The 21,631-nt window shown below is 44.5% G+C and overlaps 1 protein-coding gene across 2 annotated transcripts in view; it reads right to left on the bottom strand.

Annotated features, from left to right (window-relative positions):
• YPEL2 (yippee like 2) overlaps window positions 1-21,631 on the bottom strand; it is a 955,069-nt gene that overhangs the window by 147,129 nt on the left and 786,309 nt on the right. For both annotated transcript variants that reach the window (XM_044054270.1, XM_044054271.1), the window contains one exon: window positions 2,582-2,690. In XM_044054270.1, the coding sequence (XP_043910205.1) occupies window positions 2,582-2,690 (109 nt within the window). The remainder of the gene's footprint in view (window positions 1-2,581; window positions 2,691-21,631) is intronic.

Genomic DNA, 21,631 nt, shown 5'->3' on the forward strand with positions numbered 1-21,631 from the left:
ATTTATGTCCCTATACAGCCTATAGCTCTGCTGTGCACAACTGTGCATGCATTGTCTGATTACTTCTTCTTCTTCTTTCAGCTGCTCCTGTTAGGGGTCGCCATAGCAGATCAACTGTTTCCATTTCTTCCTGTCCTCTGCATCTTGCTCTGTCACACCAACCATCTGCATGTCCTCTCTCACCACATCCATAAACTTTATCTTAGGCCTTCCTCTTTTCCTGTTACCTGGCAGCTTCATCCTTAGCATCTTTTTCCCAATATACTCTGCATCCCTCCTTAGCACATGTCCAAACCAACGTAATCATGCCTCTCTGGCTTTGTCTCCAAACCTTCCAACCTGGGCTGACCCTCTAATATACTTATTCCTAATCCTGTCCATCCTTGTAACACCCAGTGCAAATCTTAACATCTTCAACTCTGCCACGTCAAGCTCTGACTCCTGCCTTTTTGTCAATGCCACTGTCTCCAACCCATATAACATAGCTGGTCTCGCTACCCTCTTGTAGACCTTCCCTTTCACTCTTACTGGTACTCGTCTGTCACAAATCACTCCTGACACTCTTCTCCACCCACTCCATCCTGCCTGTATTCTCCTCTTCACCTCTCTTCCACACTCACCATTACTCTGAACTGTTGATCCCAAGTACTTAAACTCATCCACCTTCGCCACCTCTACTCCCTGCATCCTCACCATTCCTCTATCCTCCCTCTCATTCACACACAAATATTCTGTCTTAGTCCTGCTGACCTTCATTCCTCTTCTCTCTAGAGCATATCTCCACTGCTCCAGGGCCTCCTCCACCTGTTCCCTACTCTCACTACAGATCACAATGTCATCTGCAAACATCATAGTCCACGGGGACTCCTGTCTGATCTCGTCTGTCAACTTGTCCATTACCATTGCAAATAAGAAAGGGCTCAGAGCTGATCCTTGATGTAATCCCACCTCCACCTTAAATGCATCTGTCACTCCCACCGCATTGTCTGATTACTAATCACGGTTATTATACTGGATGCAGGATATGGAACACTATGATTATGCTCCAAAACTGATGAAAAGAGTCTTGGCAAGTACTTTCCTGACATCAGAAAGGTGCATAACAAACTTTTAAGTACTATTCACTACTGTTAAGTTCTAGTTTCATGCTAGAGAATTAACATCAGTCAGCTGACACCACAGAAGAGCAGTGGAAGTTCCAGAAGCTTTAAACACTGTTAAATGCTTCCTTCTTTCTTTTTGGAACACTGAAGAAAGCATTTACACTCTGTGGTGGCTGCTATTTATGTGAATGCTGTAAGTGTGTTACTGTTTTCAAAGCTGTACAGCACTTAGTGCACTTACACTTTTGTCTTACCTATTGTAGTACATATTTTCTCAAACTAATGTATGAGATTATGCAATTTTCTTTGTAGTTGTAACCATACACATGGGGCTTTGGAGGACTGTCCAGCTCATATCTGATTTTTTTCCTTCAGTAACAATAATAAGGTATTAATTTTTGTAACTGTTTTTGTCATATAGTATATGCCAAACTCAACTTCACTCTCTGTTCCAGCTCAACTACTAAAGGGGTCCAAGAGCCAAACCTGACCCTTTGGCTTGGCTCTTCTCAAAAATCCCAGGCCTGCCCACCTCTAGGTGGCAAGCAGCATTTGCTTTCATCTTCTGTTATGCAATCCCTGACTTAGTATACTTGGAGATGTAAGGGTATGGAGGTGTAGATAATGGGTTTTTTATCTGTGGGACAGCTCTGCAAACTAAGATACATTAAACCTGCAGCCGTCACCATGACAGGCATATCTCCGAGCTCCTGAGAATCACAGATAATCTGTAAACACTAGCGGTGGGCAAGCATGTCAGCTTTGGAGCTCAGTTCCCAAAGACACATACAATCTGTTGCCTAATGGAAGTTAGGCAAGATACTGAACTGTGTGAACTGTCACAGCCTGACAAAACCTGGGAGGTGGCAGGGATGCTGCAGACTTGCAGGATTTTGCTCCCAGAACTGAGATACTACGTTACAATCACCAAGAGAGTAAAGAGTCGGGTATGGAGCTTAGCTGTGAAGCAGGCAAGAAGCCTATCACAGGTCGACAGCAGAGCACACTGAGTTGAGGCAATGAACTAGAAACAAAACATCTCCTATTGATCTGGATTTTAACTGGGCTTCAATTCTACAGCTTCCACATGACCAGACCTCTGAGGAAGCTGCTTAAGCTGATGAAAGGTTCTAGGCCCCCACTAAAAAGGCAGTCATATCTTGCAGGTTGTGACATGGTTACAAAATAATAAATTAATATAAGTTAAGACTGAATATTTGAAATGGAAAGGCTACTGCTACTGCTGACAAGGTAAAAACAAGTTATACAGTGCTTCTTCCAATAGGTTTCTTTGACCACAAAAGCAAAGTTACTGCCTTTAGAGCAGTCATTCATTGTCCAGCTTCCCATTAAACAGGGTATAACAAGAAGCCACACTCTTTTACATGTACACCAAGAAGCATAACAACATTACAACGGAAAAAAAAGACTTTAAAGAAACTGACCTTTCCAAGAAGAAAAAATATGCAAATACTTACATATTTCCAGCCAAGTGTGGTTTTGCAGTTTTCGCAATAAATATCTGCAACTGCATGCAGTCCTGTAAGCAATACCCGTTCTTCTGCAGGTCCACATCCCACATTAACTCTGCAGAAGGAAAGAGAATAACATGCTGTCGTTAAATTAGCCTATTCGAACTATATAGCAGTCTCTTTGGAAAAATGAATGCAATATAAGCTTGCTTGTCTATCAGTAACAGAAATGAAGACTAATCCTTATTGATCCACAAAGACTGTTGAGGATAGCAAACTGTGCCAGTATCATACTTTTTTACAGTACTGCTATCCACATGTTCTCAGGAATCTTACTCACTTCGTTGCCAACAATGTATAATTTTCATTTTCAATAACACAGAAAACCAAAGGAACACCTCCTAGAATAGGTTAAAACTTCATGTCTAAAGACTGTGGAGAAATAAGGACTGTGGAAATCAGTAAACTGGTTGCAGATGGCTTAATCATCCCTAGGCAACATCATGTTGAGAGGAGTAGGAAGAGAAGAAATTTAGAAGTTATGTACCTACCATAACGTTCCATGTTAGTTGTCTTCTTCACGCCTTCTTTCTTGCTGGATGGGTTCGGAGCCGATCCTCGGCTCCGACTCGGCCACTCTAAAATCTCGAGAGCTAGTTCCACCGGCTTGAGGCTCCCCTATATCCCACAATGCTAGGCGGTAACTCCTCAGATCTCGTTTGAAAGCTAAAGCCAGCAATAAAATTCCATAAGGAACAAAGAAGAAAACTCTTCTAGGTCTGTCCTGGCTAGGGGGAAGGAGGGTGGGACGCAAGAAAGAAGGCGAGAAGAAGACAACTAACATGGAACGTTAAGGTAGGTACATAACTTCTAAATGTTAAGTTGTCAATCTCGCCTTCATTCTTGCTGGATGGGACCGCGTCCCTAGCACCTTGTCCCGGGTGGCCTATCGGAACAGACTCTTGAGTACAGTGGAACCAAAGTTGGCTCGGTCTCTAGAGGCTAAGTCCAACTTATAATGAGAAATGAAGGTATGGGGAGAAGCCCAAGTAGCTGCAGAACAAATCGAATCAATAGGCAGCCTATCTTGGAAAGCTACAGACGTGGCTAAAGCTCTAGTTGAATGAGCCCTGGGTTTGGATGGCAACCGTTGATGTCTTATCTCATACACTAGGGTAATCAACGAAGTAAGCCATCTAGAGAGAGAGAGACTTTAGAGACTGGAAGGCCCATTCTACCTTCTGCATAAGAAACAAACAGTTGGTCAGATTTCCTGAATTGTTTGGTCCTGTCTAAATAGTACCTAAGTTGACGATGAATATCTAAACAGTGTAACTTTTGTTCTGACCTATTAGAATAATTTGGGAAGAAAACAGGAAGCTCAATGGTTTGATTCAAATTTGCCAATGAAGCTACTTTGGGCAAAAAAGACGGGTTAGTACGCAAGGACACCCTGTCTTTATGAAATACTAAATAAGGGGGTCGACTACACAGAGCATGAAGTTAAGAGACTCTTCTAGCTGAGGTGATAGCTACTAAAAAGAGTGTCTTCCACGAACGTAATTTTATAGAACATGAAGCCGCAGGTTCAAAGGGGGGAAGAATTAAGGATGCCAGAACCAAATTGAGATCCCATAGAGGAGGAGGATCTCTGATGGGTGGTTTGAGTAGAAAGACTCCCTTCAAAAAGGCCTTGCAGAGTTTGTGAGACATGATAGAGGACTCTGAGACTCCAGCATGAAAGTTTGAAATTGCAGCCAATTGAACTCTAATGGTAGATGGGGACGAACCTGCATGGAAAAGTTCGGCTAGAAAGTCTAGAACTGTTTGAATAGAAGCACGTTTCCACTTGCTATGATAAATCTTCCGAGTGGAAGATTTATGAGAGGCAATCAAGATATCTCTAACTGAGTGAGATATCAAAGGAAGCTTGGCTAAGGTCGGAATTGGAGGAACCAAGCTGTGAGGTTCAGAGAGGGAAGGGAGTGGTGCAACTGACCCGACTGATGGGTCAAGAGGTCTGGAACTGGGTCCAGATGCCAAGGTTGTTCCAACAGATAACGGTGGAGAAAGGGGAACCAAATTTGTCGAGGCCAGTAAGGGGCAATGAGGATCATAGAAGCTTCCTGAGTGATGGCTTTCTGTATCAGCTGGGATATCAGTGGGAAGGGAGGAAAGGCATACAGAAGTCCCCGGGGCCAAACGTGTACTAGAGCGTCTCTGCTGGGATGGCCTGGTTGGGGAAAGAGGGTGAAAAAATCATCACACTTGCTGTTTTGGGGAGTAGCGAAAAGGTCGCAGCAAGGCCTGCCCCACTTTCGAAAAACTTTCTCCAACACTGAATTGTTCAGAGACCACTCGTGAGGCATGAGAATAGCTCTGCTCAATTTGTCTGCAATCACACTGGACTTCCCAGGGATGTGCGTTGCCAACAGAAATCGCTGAGAAGAAATAGCCCATTGCCATAGTCTGAATGCCTCTCGACATAGGGGGTAAGACCTGGTTCCGCCTTGTTTGTTGATGTACCACACTACAGACATGTTGTCTGTTTGGATTGCTATAGTTCCCTTGGGAAGAGAGTCTTGTAGGGCTTGCAACGCTAGAAGCACTGCTCTCATCTCTAGGACGTTTATGTGCAAGTGGCACTCGAATGGTTGCCACATGCCCTGGACTGTCCTGCCCTGGAAATGCCCCCCCACCCGATCAGGGAGGCATCCGTAGTCACTGTAGCAGCCAGAGGGGGAGGGACACAAGGTCTCCCTAGGAGGAGCTGAGGAGATGTGATCCACCAAGAGAGATGACTCTTGCACGATTGAGTTATCCGAATAGGATGGGACATTGGGAGGCTTTGGTAAGACCATTGTGTGAAGAGCATCCATTGCAAAATCCTCATGTGGAAGCGAGCTAATGGTAGAAGAGGGATGGCCGCCGCCATAATCCCCAAGACTTTCAGGATCTGTCTGGCTTTGACTTTGTTGTTCTGCAAAAGAAGAAAGACCTGTTTGTGTATGTCTGCTATCCTCTGCTCTGTGAGTCTGGCTGACATCTTGACTGTGTCTGGATTTGCGCCTATGAAAGTAATAACATGACAAGGCAACAAGACAGACTTTTCGTAGTTTATTGAAATGCCTAGTGCCTGACATGTGCGAAAGGTGTAGTCTCTGGCGAGGAGTAAAAGATGCTTGGTAGGGGCTGTAAGGAGCCAGTCGTCTAAATAAGGAAACACCTGGAATCCTTGACGTCTCAGATGAGAGGCTACCACTGCCATGCATTTGGTAAACACTCGGGGGGCTGTAGTGAGACCAAAGGGCAGGGCTCTGAATTGAAAATGACTGGTTCCCAGCCTGAAGCGGAGAAACCTCCTGGAGCGTTGATTCATCTTGATGTGATAGTACGCATCCTGGAGATCTATAGAGCACATCCAGCTGTCCCGCCCCAAAAGGGGAAGAATGGACTGCAGCGTGACCATCCGGAACTTTGTTTTCTTGATGAACTTGTTCAAGTTGCTGAGATCCAAAATGGGTCTCCAGTCCCCTGTTTTCTTTGGAACCAAAAAGAATTTGGAGTAGGTTCAGGATCCTACTTGGTCTGCTGGCACTGGTTGAATGGCTCTTTTTGCGAGCAGCTTTGAAATTTCTAATGCTGCTTGCTCCCTTTGACTGGGTGGAACGTCTGGAAGGGATTTTTTGGACAGCTTCGGAATGAAAAGGAAAGGGATTCTGTAGCCTTCGGAAATGATAGACTGTACCCACTTGTCTTGAGTTAGGGATAGCCAGGCTTTTGGGTACAGTGACAACCTTCCCCCGACTGCCTCCGAAGGTGGACAGTCGGGCAACACCTCAGGGATGCTGAAAGGGCTTGTCGGAAAAGGATTCTCGACTTCCCTGATTCTGCGGGCCCCCTCTGCCTCTCTGATGGCGTCTACCATTGTTGTTCCCCCCTCTGCCTCTAGAGGGGAATCGACTCTGTGTGTCAGGCAAGTCTCCTTGAGATTGTTTACGGAACCACATCTTTCCCCCCATCTGACCTTTGGGGTAAGGTCTAGAAGGAGTAGAAAAATGGACTCCGACGGCAGAAAGAGTTTTTCCATCAGTCTCGCACCTAGTCAGGGTTTCCTTCACTTGAGGACCAAAAAGGGATGATCCATCAAAGGGGGAATTAGTGAAGGACGCCTTAAAAGGGTCCGCAAAGTTACAAAGCCTCATCCAGGCGTGCCTACGCAAGGCTACACCTGTACCTGCCGCTCTTACTCCATCCGCCGCATATGAAAGGAGGCGCATGGAGGAGTTGGTTATAGAATTAAGGGTAGCCAGCTGAGAGTTCATCCTATCCTGAAAACCCACAGCTGTTGGGTCCTTCAACATTTCACTCGCTTCCTTGAGTAAGTCCGTCTGAAGTCGAGTAAAATGACACAGGTAATTCAGCGATCTCATAGTAAAGGTCGCTGACGAGAACATCTGCTTCCCGTACCTGTCCATTGACCCTGACTCCTTGTTAGGAGGATGAACAGGCACCGAAGGATCAGCTAACTCCTTCTTGGTAGCCGCAGCCACCACCATAGCATCAACAGAGACGCCTTTGGTCAGAAATTCTTTATCCTTGGGGGCCGTGATGAACTTAGATGGTCTCCTGGGGGTGGGTTCCACTGAATCAGGAGCCGCCCAAGCCTTCTTTGCCACCACTTGCATAAGGGGGTCAAAGGGAGGGGACACCCAGGAGGTGGAAGGGCGAGAGCCAAACGCCTCAAGGTACACTGATTCATCCTCTGAAGGGTTGAGGGCTGGCCAATTTCCCCCTCTGTTTTAAGATTTCAAGGATGTCTGCAAAGGAGACATCTTCAGAGGGGGAACCTTCAGAATCCTCTAAATCAGTGTCAGAGGTGACAGACTCAGGGGAGTCAATGTGCTTCCTCTTACACTGCCTCTTCCTAGGGGGCTCTCCTACAGGGTCAGGAGAGGCCTCGGAAGAGGAGGAGATCCCCACAGGGGAAACTTGAGGAGCTGGCTCTCTACGGTCGGGGATGAGAGAGTGAGTCGAAATCACCGGAGGCACCATAGGGGGAGGGGCAGAAAGAACCGACTGTGGAGTAGAACCTGGTTCTAACACACTCCTCATTACCTCAAAGGCACCCCTGTCAGGCAGAGCCGGAGGTCTCCGTTCCGAAAAACTGAAAACCTCCCCCGACACCGACAGTGATGGCTCCGAGGCCGATGTCGGAGCCGAACTCACCAGCGCCGAAGCACCGAGAGGGACAGCGGGGTCGGACAAGGGTCCGATGCCACTCGCCCTCTCGGAGCCGACGAGGGAAGTCCGGTGCCGAGATTCTTCCAAAGAAGACATCGGAGCCGACGACGGAACCGAAGACAAAGGTATCGGTTCCGATGCCACCACAGTCTTGGGTCCGAGCTGCCCCGGCTCCGAACTCAAAAGAGTCAGAGGAGGAATAGTTTGAGTGGTAGGAGTAGGTCTCGACTGTTGAGTCAGACTTTGAAGCATCTGGGCTAATGCCTCGGACTTAAGAAGTCGACTCACTACTCTCTGAAGTTCATGGTCCGATAACCTGGAAGACCTAGAAGAGTGGGATCTATGGCTCCGTTCAGACAGCAAGGGTGATGCTGGAGCCGAATGAATGGAGCCGAGAGATGGAGATCGGGACCTCTTTCTAGATGTCGGTTCCGATAATAAAATCGGATCTGACAGAGTAATGTCTTCCTCGGCTCCGGCCGGAGCCGAGGACACCGTAGGGGCTTGTATTCGAGTTTCATCGGCTCCGGCTGGAGCCGATGTTCGAATAGCTTTACGGCCTCCAGAAGACGGCTCAGAGGCTGGAGCCGAAGGTCTAGAAGGCTTTGAGGGTTTCCCCGATGACTGAGTCGAGGGACCCTCAGGCTTAAGTAAGCCCCATAAAATAAGTTTATTTTTTTGCTCCTGCAGGACTATAGGGCTGAAGCCATGGCAAACAGCACATGAGTCCTGTAGGTGCAAAGGTCCCAGGCAGTACACACAAGAAGTGTGACCATCTGTCAGAGACATCTTCTGACAGCACGAGTCACACTTCTTAAAGCCTGAGACCTTTGATTCCTTAGACATATCTAAGGGACAGTGTAACACACAAGCACACACACACACACCGATTACACTTAGGGTTAAATTAACACTAATTTAAACAAATTATAGTATTTAGAAATAAAATTCCCTATAAAACACAGTCCCTCACTATAGGAAGGGAGGGACTGGGCCTAGGGCCCGAGGGAAAATTTTTGAGATTTTGTGGAAAAAAGGGGGTGGAAAGTTAACGGGAATGGGATAAACTAATTTAACACTAACTATTTATAAGAAAAACTAACTTTAAAGGGGGAAAAAAGGCTAAGAAACTAGTTCCTTACCAAAAAACTAACCTGAGCCGGTAGGAACACACCTCGATCGCTGTGGCGGCAAATGAGATCTGAGGAGTTACCGCCTAGCATTGTGGGATATAGGGGAGCCTCGAGCCAGTGGAACTAGCTCTCGAGCTTTTAGAGTGGCCGAGTCGGAGCCGAGGATCGGCTCCGAACCCATCCAGCAAGAAAGAAGGCGAGATTGACAACTTAACATCATTTGTTAACTGAGTAAATGAACTGCATACTTCATTTGTTTATAATGTAAGCCCACTAAACACAAATACCTGCTTTCAAGAGTAGGCTAGGAACAAACTCTGCTTAAGTGACTTGGACAGAGTTACAGAAAACTCAAGTGATGACATAGATTCAAACCCATGACTACATGATAAAACCCATTTACTGCTCAGGGTTTTAAAATTCAGATAGACTGCTGATATACAGCTTAACACTGGAAACACAACAAGCCTGCTGAAAGAAACATTTTTTTTTTTTGGGTGGGGGGCAAAAATATCCATTCCAGAGAGTGAAAAAGAATTGTGAGTACACACATTGACCAGTAATTGTCTGAGTTGCACTTTTTATCAAAATACCTGGTTATTAAAAAAAAATAATACTGCACATGGAGCTTTCACAGTCCTCTGAATGAAGAGAGCTCTTTTCCCCATAAAAAGTTAATACTTTTTTTTCATCAAAGTTTTAATTACCTTTACTGCAATGGAAATTCAAGTTGATCTGTTCATTCTTGTGGAAGAGACACGTGGTCATAAAAACACTGCTGGAGAAACTATGCAGAATGCAGAGACGGAAGGTAAAGAGCTAAGGCAGATCTGATCTGAAGGCAAAGAACTAAGGCAAATCTGATCTGATGAAGTCTTCAGATGAAATCACTTATCTAAAATAAATAAAGCAAGATTATTTGAGAAATGGAAGCCTCAGTCTTATCTTGTTATTGCCTGGAATTAATTAATTGTAGATTACTTCCTTAGCTCTTCTGCATTTACTTGGTTTTAGCCTGCTGAGATCTGTATTAACAGGCAGTGCAACTAAGTATCAAAAAGGAGATTATTTCCCAACATTAAGGGCCTAAAGGGACTGAGGTTAGCACCAACTTGGAGATATTCTCTTTTGTTGATGTTTTATGATTACCCATGCTTAATAGCTTCATCGAGTGTGGTAAGTGGGTAGGTATATACAGGGGTTACTTGAAGTGGACACTGTAGCCTGTGATTACCTTGTCAACATATGACCTTGGTGTCTGCATGACCCTATTACTGCAGCTTCCTGTTGTTCTAGGTGTTTGTTTTTTGGATTCTTTCTTTACGGTTTCTTAAGTAATGACTGAGCACATCTGCTGTACAAGTATTTCTGCTTCTTTTGAGTTTCTAGCCATGCAAGTTGGGCATCTGGAACATTCTCTGACTGAAGTACAAAAGAAGTTACTGGTAGCTTTGTTCTCATTCTCCTTCCCATCAACAATCACGAAGAAGAAAGTTCCATGGTTTATAATGGAGTGTTTCTGCTTTAAGAAGACAGTTTTTCTGCCAGCTCACTTTTTTCATAATGTTTTTCACTGTTTGGAAAACTCTCTCAACTTGACCATTCTGACTAGTCTGAAGGGATCTTGGTGAAGAAATGATGGATTTACATTCCAATTTTGGGAAAAAGTTTAAATTCATAACTTGCAAACTATGGACAATTACTTGTAAGAAGTATATCAAGGACATCATGTTGAGAAAACATTGATTTCAGTGTACCACTTGAGGACATTCAGTATGTGCATACGTAGACACATCACAGCAGAATGTATAGCACAAAACAGTTAAAATGTGATTATTCCTTATATGATGTCTTACAACATCTTTACTGAATTATCACTTATGCCATAGACAATCATATATTTATATAAATGCATTGACATAGTTTCAGTTTGCAAACATTATACCTAAAACATAATCTTCTATACAGTCACTGTTAGACAGTGACTTTCTTTACTTTGAAATAAATCAGAAGCAACTTTACTCCACGGTTTATATAAATATTCATTTTTACCCATTTTTGACCCCACTGATTTCTGATCATCAGCCCCTCACTGCTAATCAATCCATTCATTATCCCATCGCCAGAGGTGAGGCTCAGCTGAGAGGGGCCATTATTTAGGAAGCTATCAGGTGTGGTCTGGGATTTTTGTTAAAACCTACCATCACAATGCCTGCCAGTAACTGCCCAAGGATGAGTATACAGTGAGCATCAGCAATAAACTGCGCCATACTTCCACAAGGGCCTGTTATCAGCAGGAATTGCTCCACCCACCCGTAGAGGCAATGTGCAGTTATCATACCCCTCTCCACTAAAGAAATCCAGTTGCATGCATATGCTCATAAAAGTACACCCCCTCCCCACATAGGATGGGTACACCTTTCCTCCCTGCCCATCCCATCAAGCATCTGATCTGCTCTGCTATTTGAACTTTGATCACCTGGACATGAGTCAGGGCTTTATCCTTCAATGCCTCTGGTGCAGGCTGGTCTGTAAGGATTTTTGTGAGGCAACACTGAATCTTTTGGGAGTTATTTTTGTGATATGTTACAGATCTGACATTTTTTAACCATCAGTTTTATTTCATGAGCTATCTCTGGCTGCACATTGCATTACATGCCCATTCTTTCACATAACAATTACAAAGTGGGCTTCATAAATGTCAAATAACATTTCTAGCGAAGAGGTAAACATCAAACCCTAACCGCTGAATGTTCATTCAGCGAATATTCATTTCAGGGAACAGGAAAGTAACTAGTTGGCCAACACTTATCCGTCTGCTCTTTTCTTCATTGTAATGTGGTCTCAGAGTTGGTATATATAGTTAGGGGGATATGGGGGGCAAATCCACCCACCTGGGAAGGTTTGAAATGCTATAACCAAAAACAGCCTCTTTGAGTGAAACAATAAAGCCCTGGAGAGGATTAATGTAGCAGACTAGCATTTATTAAATTAAAATAAAAAAGCATTAACGAAATTGAAATTCCGTTTTCGTTTACACAACTTCACCAGATGTGGGCTGAGACACAAATCATCGTTTTAAATATCCAAAAACAAATGACAGCACAAATTAATCAACCAGTAAAAATCAGGCAAATGTTTTCAATCTAACTTCTAAAATCCACAGAATAATAAATTAACACAACCCTTTAAAAACAGATCAAATAGTATAAAACTGCTTGTAAAGGATCCAACTTCAAGGCACAATTGAAAATATAATAAAATGATACTTAAAAACATGTCTTTTATAAAACACATATCCCCTGCCCTAATGAATAAATAAAGTGCTATGTGCAAAATAAAGGAGAGAAAAAATACAGTACTTATAATTTAGCTGCTCTCAATTTTAAAAGTGGGGCAAGAGAAACATGTTCATTTAAACCTGGTTTCCTGTTGGATTCCAAGGTCAATTGCCACCACAATTCTTTGTATTCGATGGTTTCTTCCTACATGCCCCCTCTTTTATCCATACTAATTTTTTCCAGCACAAAAAATCTGTAGTATGCTCCAAAACATTCCAATGAATGTTTATACAAAGCATTACTGTCCTTCTTAGCCTGTATATCATACATATGTTCATAGATTCTCCTTTTAAGCTTTCTCTCTGTCTTTCCTATATAGAAAACCTGACAGACTTGACATAGTGTTAAGTATACTAGGCCACTAGTCTCACAATTATTATAAAAAAAGAAGTTATATACTCACCATAACGTTCCATCTGAGTAGATACTTCATTTGTCTGCAACCTGTGGTAGTCGGATCCGACCTCGGATCCGAACCGGCAGCTTTCCAAGTTTCAAGATCCGAGCTCCTAGCTCCTCCCCCCTACCCATAATCCCTTACTACCAACCACATTACCTCAGATCTGTTATTTTGCCCTATAAGCTAAAGACGGAGAAGAAATTCTCCAAAGGACAATACCTTTCCGAGGTTTGGGGGATGGCAGGGGGGGGGTCGGTTGCAGACAAATGAAGTATCTACTTAGATGGAACGTTATGGTGAGTACATAACTTCTTTATCTGAAGTAGTTACTTCATTTGATCTGCAACCTGTGGGACAGAGTCCCCAGCTTACCTAAAGGCCCTGGGTGGTCCCTACGGAAGGATATTCAAGCACCATGAGCCAAAGGAAGCCCTACTTCTGGAGATCATGTCCAGCTTGTAATGAGAAATGAACATATGGGAAGAAGACCAGGTAGCTGCTGAACAGATATCGTCTACTGGAACTCTAGACCAAAAAGCTGTTGAGGTAGCCACAGATCTAGTAGAATGTGCCCGAACGACAACCGGAGCTGGCTTCCCAGCTGAAATGTATGCTTGGCTGATATACTGAGAGATCCAATTTGCTACTGTCACCTTAGAAATTGGTTTGCCCATGGCTGATTTAGCATAAGAAACAAACAACTGGTCTGACTTGCAGAAATCTTTAGTCTTATGGAAGTAAAAAGTAGTTGTCTGTGCACATCCAACTTGTGCAATATGTATTCACCTTTGTTTTGGAAACTAGGAAAGAAAACAGGGAGGTTAATAGATTGACTAATGTTAGTCTCTGTGGCTACCTTAGGCAGAAAAGAAGGATTAGTCCTGAGGGCCACCCTATCTTTGTGAAAAATAAGGTATGGATACTTAATGCACAAAGCTTGCAACTCTGATACCCGCTTGGCCGAGGTAATAGCAACCAAGAAGGCCGTTTTCCAAGATAAGAATTTGAAGGCACTGAGGCCGCCGGTTCGAAAGGTGGTCCTGTTAATGCTTGTAAGACCAAGGTAAGATCCCATGGAGGCATAGCCGGCTTAATGGGAGGCTTCAAGAGAAACACGCCTTTTAGGAAGGCTTTGCATATCTTTGCTGACGCCAAAGAATTTACGCCATCCCCCACATGATAACGAGAGATGGCTGCAAGTTGGACTTTAATGGTGGACGCACTAGCTCCCTGCTTAAAAAGGAGGGATAGGAAGTCCAGGATAGTGGGAATAGGAACCGTAAAGGGATCTAATTCCTTATCCTTTGTCCAGATGGAAAAACGTTTCCATTTACTGTTGTAGAGCTTTCTGGTGGACGGCTTATGAGCTGCCACCAGAATGGCCTTAACCGGGGACGAGATACCGGGAGTCCCAGGCTGTGAGCCTGAGGTTGACCTGGTTCGGAGTGTGGCATCTCGTCGGATGCGAGATTAGGTCTGGTCTGGGATCCAGAATCCATGGGGGGCCACACTGTGAGACTGCAGAAAGGGGAACCAGACTTGTCGAGGCCAGAATGGGGCAATCAGAATCACTCTGCTCCCCAACCGACAGGCTTTCTGGATGAATTTCGTCATCAGAGGAAGAGGAGGATACGCATAAAGGAGACCGGGCGGCCAAGCATGAACCAGAGCGTCCCTGGGGGATTCCCCTCTGGGGGGAACTATCGCAAAGTAATCGGTGCATTCTGAGTTTAGGGGCGAGGCGAAAAGGTCACAGCGAGGTTGACCCCATTTGAGGAATATCTGCTTCGCGACAGAGGGATTCAGAGACCACTCGTAAGGGCTGAGAAATACCCGACTTAAGTTGTCCGCTAATATGTTGGCCCGCCCCGGAATGTGCATTGCTATCAGAAAGCGGTTGGTGGAAATAGCCCATTCCCACACTCTCATGGCTTCTCGACACAGGGGGTAAGACCTGGTCCCTCCCTGTTTGTTTATGTACCAGACAATGGACATGTTGTCCGTCTGGATTGCAATAGTCCCCAGAGGTAGAAGGTGATGGAGAGCTTGCAATGCCAACAGCACTGCTCTCATCTCTAGGACGTTGATATGCAATGCAGTCTCTAGAGAAGTCCACGTGCCTTGGATGGACTTGCCTGCGTAATGCCCGCCCCACCCGAGGCAGGAAGCATCCGTGGTCAATGTGGCTTTGACTGGGGGAATCACAAAGGGTCTCCCTTCTTTGAGTTCCTGAGTCTGTAACCACCAAAGTAAGGAGTCCCTGCATGCCCTGCTCAGAGAAATTGGCATGTCCAAGGGATGGACCGATAGAGACCACTGGACCTGGAGAGTCCATTGTAACACTCGCATTCGCAGACGGGCATGAAGAGAAAGGCTGATCACTGCCGACATAGATCCTAACGCCCTCAGGACTAATTCTGCTGGAGGAGCGGGGCTCTGAAGAATGTCCAAGACTTGGCGAGACAAACTGTTTAGCCTGACCGATGTCAGAACCACTCTGGAGATCCGAGTATCCAACCTGGCCCCTATGAATTCTAGGGCTTGAGTGGGGCACAGGCAGGATTTCTTTAGATTCACTGAAATGCCCAAATGACCAAACAGAGATAGGGCGTAATCTCTCGCCGTAACCAGTAGATGCTTGTTGGGGGTGGTGAGGAGCCAGTCATCCAGATAAGGGAACACCTGAATGCCCTGGAGTCTCAGGTGGGCTGCAACCACTGCCATGACTTTGGTAAACACTCTGGGGGCTGAGGTTAGGCCAAATGGAAGAACCCTGAACTGATAATGACTGGCTCCTAGCCAGAAGCGGAGGAACCTCCTGGATCGTCTGTCCATTAGTATATGGTAGTACGCATCTTTGAGGTCCAACGAGCACATCCAGTCGTTCTCCTGCAGAAGGGGGAGAATAGATTGGAGGGTGACCATCCGGAACTTTTCCTTGGGTATGAACAGGTTCAGGGACGAAAGGTCTAGAATGGGTCTGAGGTCCCCCGTTTTCCTTGGCACCAAGAAGAACCTGGAGTAATAACCCGATCCGGACTGATCTGGGGGGACGGGCTGGATGGCTCTTTTTCTTAGCAACTCCGAAATTTCTTGAGTTGCGGACTCCCTTTGATGGGGTGGAATATCGGGGAGATGTTTGGGGGGGTTGCAAGAACGGTATCGTGTAACCTCTGGATATTATCCGGAGCACCCATTGATCGTTTGTAATGGACTCCCAATTTGATAGGTGCTCCGATAGTCGCCCCCCGACTGCCTCCAGAGAGGGACAGTCAGGCAAGCCCTCAGGGCTGTTGCGCGGGTCCCTCCGAGAAAGGTTCTCTAGACCCGAAGTTACGCGGGCCCCCTCTGCCTCTGGGCCGGCGTCCACCTTGTCGTCCTCTGCCTCTAGAGGATGAGTTGTCCGCAGCAGGACGGGATTGTTGAGATTTACGGAACCACAGCTTCTTTTGCCCCCTCTGATTCCTGGAGAAGGATCTTTGGGGGTTAAAGAAGCGGACTCCGACGGCCGACAGCGTCTTCCCATCCTTCTCACTTTGGACTAGCGTGTCGCGAACCGATGAGCCAAATAAGGCCGAACCATTTAAGGGGCGTTCGCGAAGGACGCCTTAAAGGGATCCGTGAAGTCGCAAAGGCGGAGCCAGGAGTACCGTCGCAAGACTACTCCCGCTCCGTAAGCTCTAGCGGCTCCTTCCGTGGCATGGGAAAGAAGCCGCATAGATGTATTTGATATGGACTTTAGAGTGGCCATTCGAGTCTCAAAAACCTTTTTGTCTGGGACCGACATGGACTCCGGAGGGGCTGCAGCGTATTCTTTAATTAAGTCACGCTGTAGCCTGATAGTGTGTGCCATGTAGTTCAGCGACCTTATGGCAAAGGTTGCTGAAGCAAACATCCGCTTCCCAATACGGTCCAAAGCCCGGGACTCCTTGTCCGGTGGATGGACCGAAGAACTTTCTTGGGCAAGTTCTTTCTTAGTGGCAGCCGCCACCAACATAGCATCAACGGGCGCGCCCTTGGACCAAGAAGGTCTATCAGAGGGAGGGCTGCGGACCTTATCCGGGCGTCTAGGGATAGGCTCCACGGTGTCGGGCTCCTTCCAAGCCCTGGTGGTAATTAGGTCCACCAAGGGGTCGGCTGGGGGGGACACCCAGGAGGTAGATGGGCCTGCCTCAAAGGCCTCCAGAAATACGGACTCGTCCAGGGAGGGCTTTTGGGCAGACTATCCCCCTCTTATACGCACCATTTCCATGATGTCTCCAAATGAGACATCTTCAGGGGGTGACCTTGGGGAACCGTATCCTCCAAATCCGTATCCGTGGTAATGGACTCGGGGGAGTCCAGGTGCTTCCTTTTGCACTGGTGTTTCCGAGGCACCTCTTCGGCGGGGCTGTCCCAAGAGGGCTTGTCCACCGGGTGGTGTTCCTCCCTAGGAACTAACTGGAGGCTTTGGGCAGGCTGTCCAGATGGACGGATGATTGAAGACAGACCCTGATACAGTGGGGGCACGGGTGGATCCGAAGGCCCGGTTGGGGACCTGGATGACCTCGACAGTACCCTCTCCACTACCTCAAAAGCTGAGGGAGATTCACTATCACCAGCCTGAGAAAGCAACCTCCTCGGCTCCGAGGAAAGGATCGGGGTCGGAGCGGAAGCAATCGGATCCGAAGTAATGGTGTGCTCCGCCCCATTCGGCGCCGAAGACACAACCACTCCTTCGGATCCGATGCTCAACCCTCGGCCCCGAGAGCTAGGATCCGACAAGCTCGAAGGTATAGTCGGCGTCAAAGACACTATTCCTGTCGGCGCCGACGTATCCCCGGATCTGAAAGGGCCTGGATCCGAAAACTCCGAGACCCGATAACGGGTCGGAGAAGGAGCGATGGGGGCAAAATTGGGGGCTGCACTCCCTCCCAAAGGGGGGGGGAGGCAAGAGCATCTCCATCTGCATCTGGGTCTGTAAAAATCCATGTCTGCTTCGGAGATGCTTCTAGTGGGCCGCGAAGAGGTAGTCAAAGCAGGCCGGGAAGGCCGCCTCGAAGACCTCGAGGGAGACCTATCCTCCTCCTCTGGCTCCGGAGAAAAGGAAGGAGAATGGAGCCGAGAGGACAAGGATCCGGAGACCCTCTCAGGGGACTTCAATATCTTTTCAGGCGGAACCGAGGGATGAGACTCGGCCCGCCTTTTAGAAATATGGCCCTCTCTCTCCCTATGTTTCTTCTTCTCCCTGTGGGAGGAAGACCCAGACTCCACAAAGCTAGTACCCGATAAGGGAGGTTGAGTCCCGGGTACAGCTAAGGAAGTAGCCGGCGCCGGGGCTACAGGAGTAGCTTGGTCCCAGCTGGGAGAGGAAGAAGAAGCTGATTCCTGAGGGAGTTTTCCCGCCAGGATCAGCTTGTTCTTCCTGTCCCTAAGTGCCCGAGGGTTGAAGGCCGCACAAATCTGGCAGGCCTCCAACAAATGTGCTGCCCCCAGACATAAAACACACTGAGTGTGGCCATCAGATGGGGAAAGCTTGTGGCCACACTCAGTACACTTCGAAAATATAGCCTTAGACTCAGCCATAATTCTCTCACACACACACACCCAAACACTAAGGGGGGGACAAAATTAAACTAAGGGAAAAAAGTTTTTTTTTTTTTAAGTGGGTTTGATAGGGTTTGACGCTAAAACAACACACACACAATTTAAAGTAGATTTTAAGTACTAGAAAAAAGAACAATCTCACCAAGCCAGGAGCTCTTCAGTAGGAAGCAACTGTCTTTAGCCGCGGCAAAAAACGATCTGAGGTAATGTGGTTGGTAGTAAGGGATTATGGGTAGGGGGAGGAGCTAGGAGCTCGGATCTTGAAGCCTGGAAAGCTGCCGGTTCGGATCCGAGGTCGGATCCGACTACCACAGGTTGCAGATCAAATGAAGTAACTACTTCAGATCATACTATTTAAAGTAGTATTTATACTTTCTAAAAAAATACTTTCTTTATTAATAACAAATTTACACTGAGAACATCGGCCACATTTAAAAGTACCATGTCTCTTGTTATTGCTACTCACATTAGTCTTATTATTTTTATATAAATAGTCTTGCAGATTTCTTGCATTTTTGTATACCACTTTTATTTTCTCCTTTTTTAATATATTTAGATTAGTAAGAAGCGTAAATGTATTCCATTCTTTATTAAAAATGCATCTAACTAATCCTGATCCACCATTATATTCCAATATTAAGGAATTAACGAAACCATTTGTCTCACTGCTGCATTCAAAATTATTTAATAAATCGTCTTGACCTAGAATAGGCTTATACCTTCCATTCCTCTCATTCTTAACTTCAGTCTGTATTTTCTGTATTTTCATCAATAGGCTATCGGGGTAACCTCTATCCTGAAACATTTGCTTAAGCAATAAAACTTCATCAGCAAAATCTTTATTATTAGAAGTCATTCGACTAGCTCTAATAAATTGTCCTTTGACAATATTTTCTTTAAAATGAGGGGGGTGGGCACTATTAAAATGTAAATATGCATCGCAGTGTGTTTTTTCCTAAATATCTTAGAGTGAAAAGTGTTGTTTTCTTTATAAACTTCCACATCAAGATATTGTAACTTATCAGGGGAATAATTATAAGTGAACTTAAAAGATTCCGTGCTGTTATTTAAAAATTCAATAAAACCTTGTACTTCATCCTCTAACCCAGTCCAAAGAGTGCATATATCATCCAAGAATCTCTTACACATACTCCAACTATTTTTATATATGGAGTCAAAAATATATTTTTCCTCCTATTTCTCTAAAACTGCATCCATAGCCACACCTTTTATTTGGTGAAAAAAATTCACCATTAAAATAAATGTAGCTGTATTGTAATACTAATTCAATTAAATGCATTATCAAGGTACATTCATCCCTTGACAATGTCCCATCTTCATAAATGATTTCTTCCAATAAAGGCAAACCTTCATGGTGGGGTATACATGTAAATAAATCAACAATATCAATGGTTAAAAAGCCTAAACTATCTTTGACCAATTCATGTTTAAGGTTTCTTAACAGGTCCCATGAATCCCTTAAAATACTTTGTCTCTTTAACCATAAACCTTTAAGTTTCATGTCAACTAACTTTGCCAAAGGCATGGTTTTGGATCCATCGGCAGATACAATTACCCTTAAAGGGGGATCTCTCTCATCCTTATGTAACTTGGGGATGCCAAAAATTGTGGGAATCTTTTGTTTTTCCACTGTTAATAAACCTTTGGTTTTAGAATCAATAAGCCCTTCCATGAATAAATCTTCCAATACCATATCTATTCTACTATAGGATATGTTAATCTAATTCTTAGAGACAACCACATATTTACTCGTATCCATTAACACTTCATTCATTTTAGATTCATAAATCAGTGTATCCATTATTACAAACCCCCCCACCTTTATCAGGTTTCATTACTCTAATGGATGCATCATCCCTTAATTCATGCAAAACCTTCAACTCATTTGGAGGAATATTCTGCCTAAATCTTGTTTTACTATAAGTTCTCCGAACTTCATTTTCTATCAAATTTTCCAAAATTCTAGTCTATGGATGAAGGAGAGGGTTAAATGTACTTCTCCTTGTTAATTTTGTGTTTGTGTGAACATTTGCCTGATTGAAGAACACTTGAAAGTTTATTTTCCTCATAAACAATTTTATATCCAATAGTGTTCTTGCTAAATTACCCCTTCTGTTTGGGATACATTTTATTCCCTTAGATAATAACTTAAAATGCTCATTCTTCAAATTAATGTTATGAAAACTATAAACAGAAAAAACATTTCTAGTAAATTTAAAAGTATTAAAATCATCTTGCATAATGGTCTCACAATCTATGTCGGGGCGGGGGGGGTACATAAAGAATTTAATACCTCCCCCTCCCCATTTCCCAAGCTCCACAAAAATTTGTGTTCTGATGTTAGCATTCACCTCCTTATTTCTGATCCTTTCAGATCTACATGGGGGCGGATATTCAGTAACATCATCCAACTCAGAAACTCCATCACCTATACGTCCGTGATCAGCCTGGTTACCATTATTATTTACCATATTCCAAACTGGACCCTCACTCTTGTCACCCCAACTCAAGAACCTATTCCCAGTTTTAGGAAGAGGGTAACAAACATCATTCTTATAATCCTTAAGGTCTCTATCAAGTTTTTTAATCTTTCTATTTATGAATTCTTCACACTGTCCATCTATTTCCTTCGTGATTTTATCATATTTATCCTTCTCCGAAGGTATAGTACAAATTAAATCATTCTTAATACTGTCATTTAGTATTTCAATTTCACTTAAAACATCATTTTTTACGCTTACATTTTCCTCAACTATGCATTTTAAAACTTCAAGCCCACATCTGTTAAACACTTCAATTAAATTCTTATGAAAAACAGACCCAGGGACGACATTATTCGGATATTTATATAGTCTCAGTCCCTTAGGCACAATACCTTCATTTATGCATTCATTTAAATATGCATTTTCAATATCAATACTTTTAAATTTATACAACAGCTTCTCAAATTGTATCAGTTTTTTTATTATAAGATAACGTAATAGGGCCAGGTTTAGCTTTAGGTTTGAAATGCTGCGCTTTGTGAGACATGGAAGTGTTGGTCAACAAGTTACATTGCATTAATATTGATGAAGGTTTTTATTTAGATGTTTATTGAATGTATTTTGATGTACTTTGGTGTCTGTGTGTGTGTGTGTGTGTGTGTGTGTGTGTGTGTGTGGGTGTATATATCAATTGTTTCCTAGCAGAAGTGTTACTAATTCATATCAATTGAAGCTGATTAGTTGTGTTGCTCTATTGGTTGGCTGTACCATATGACTTTTAACAATTTGTATTTAAATAAAATGAAATGTTTTTAGTTTGTAAGCACTGAGGAAGGGGAAACCCGAAA

This window comes from Protopterus annectens, chromosome 13.part0 (genome assembly GCF_019279795.1).
Source record: "Protopterus annectens isolate FY-2018-M chromosome 13.part0, PAN1.0, whole genome shotgun sequence".
Classification (NCBI taxonomy): Eukaryota; Metazoa; Chordata; order Ceratodontiformes; family Protopteridae; genus Protopterus; species Protopterus annectens.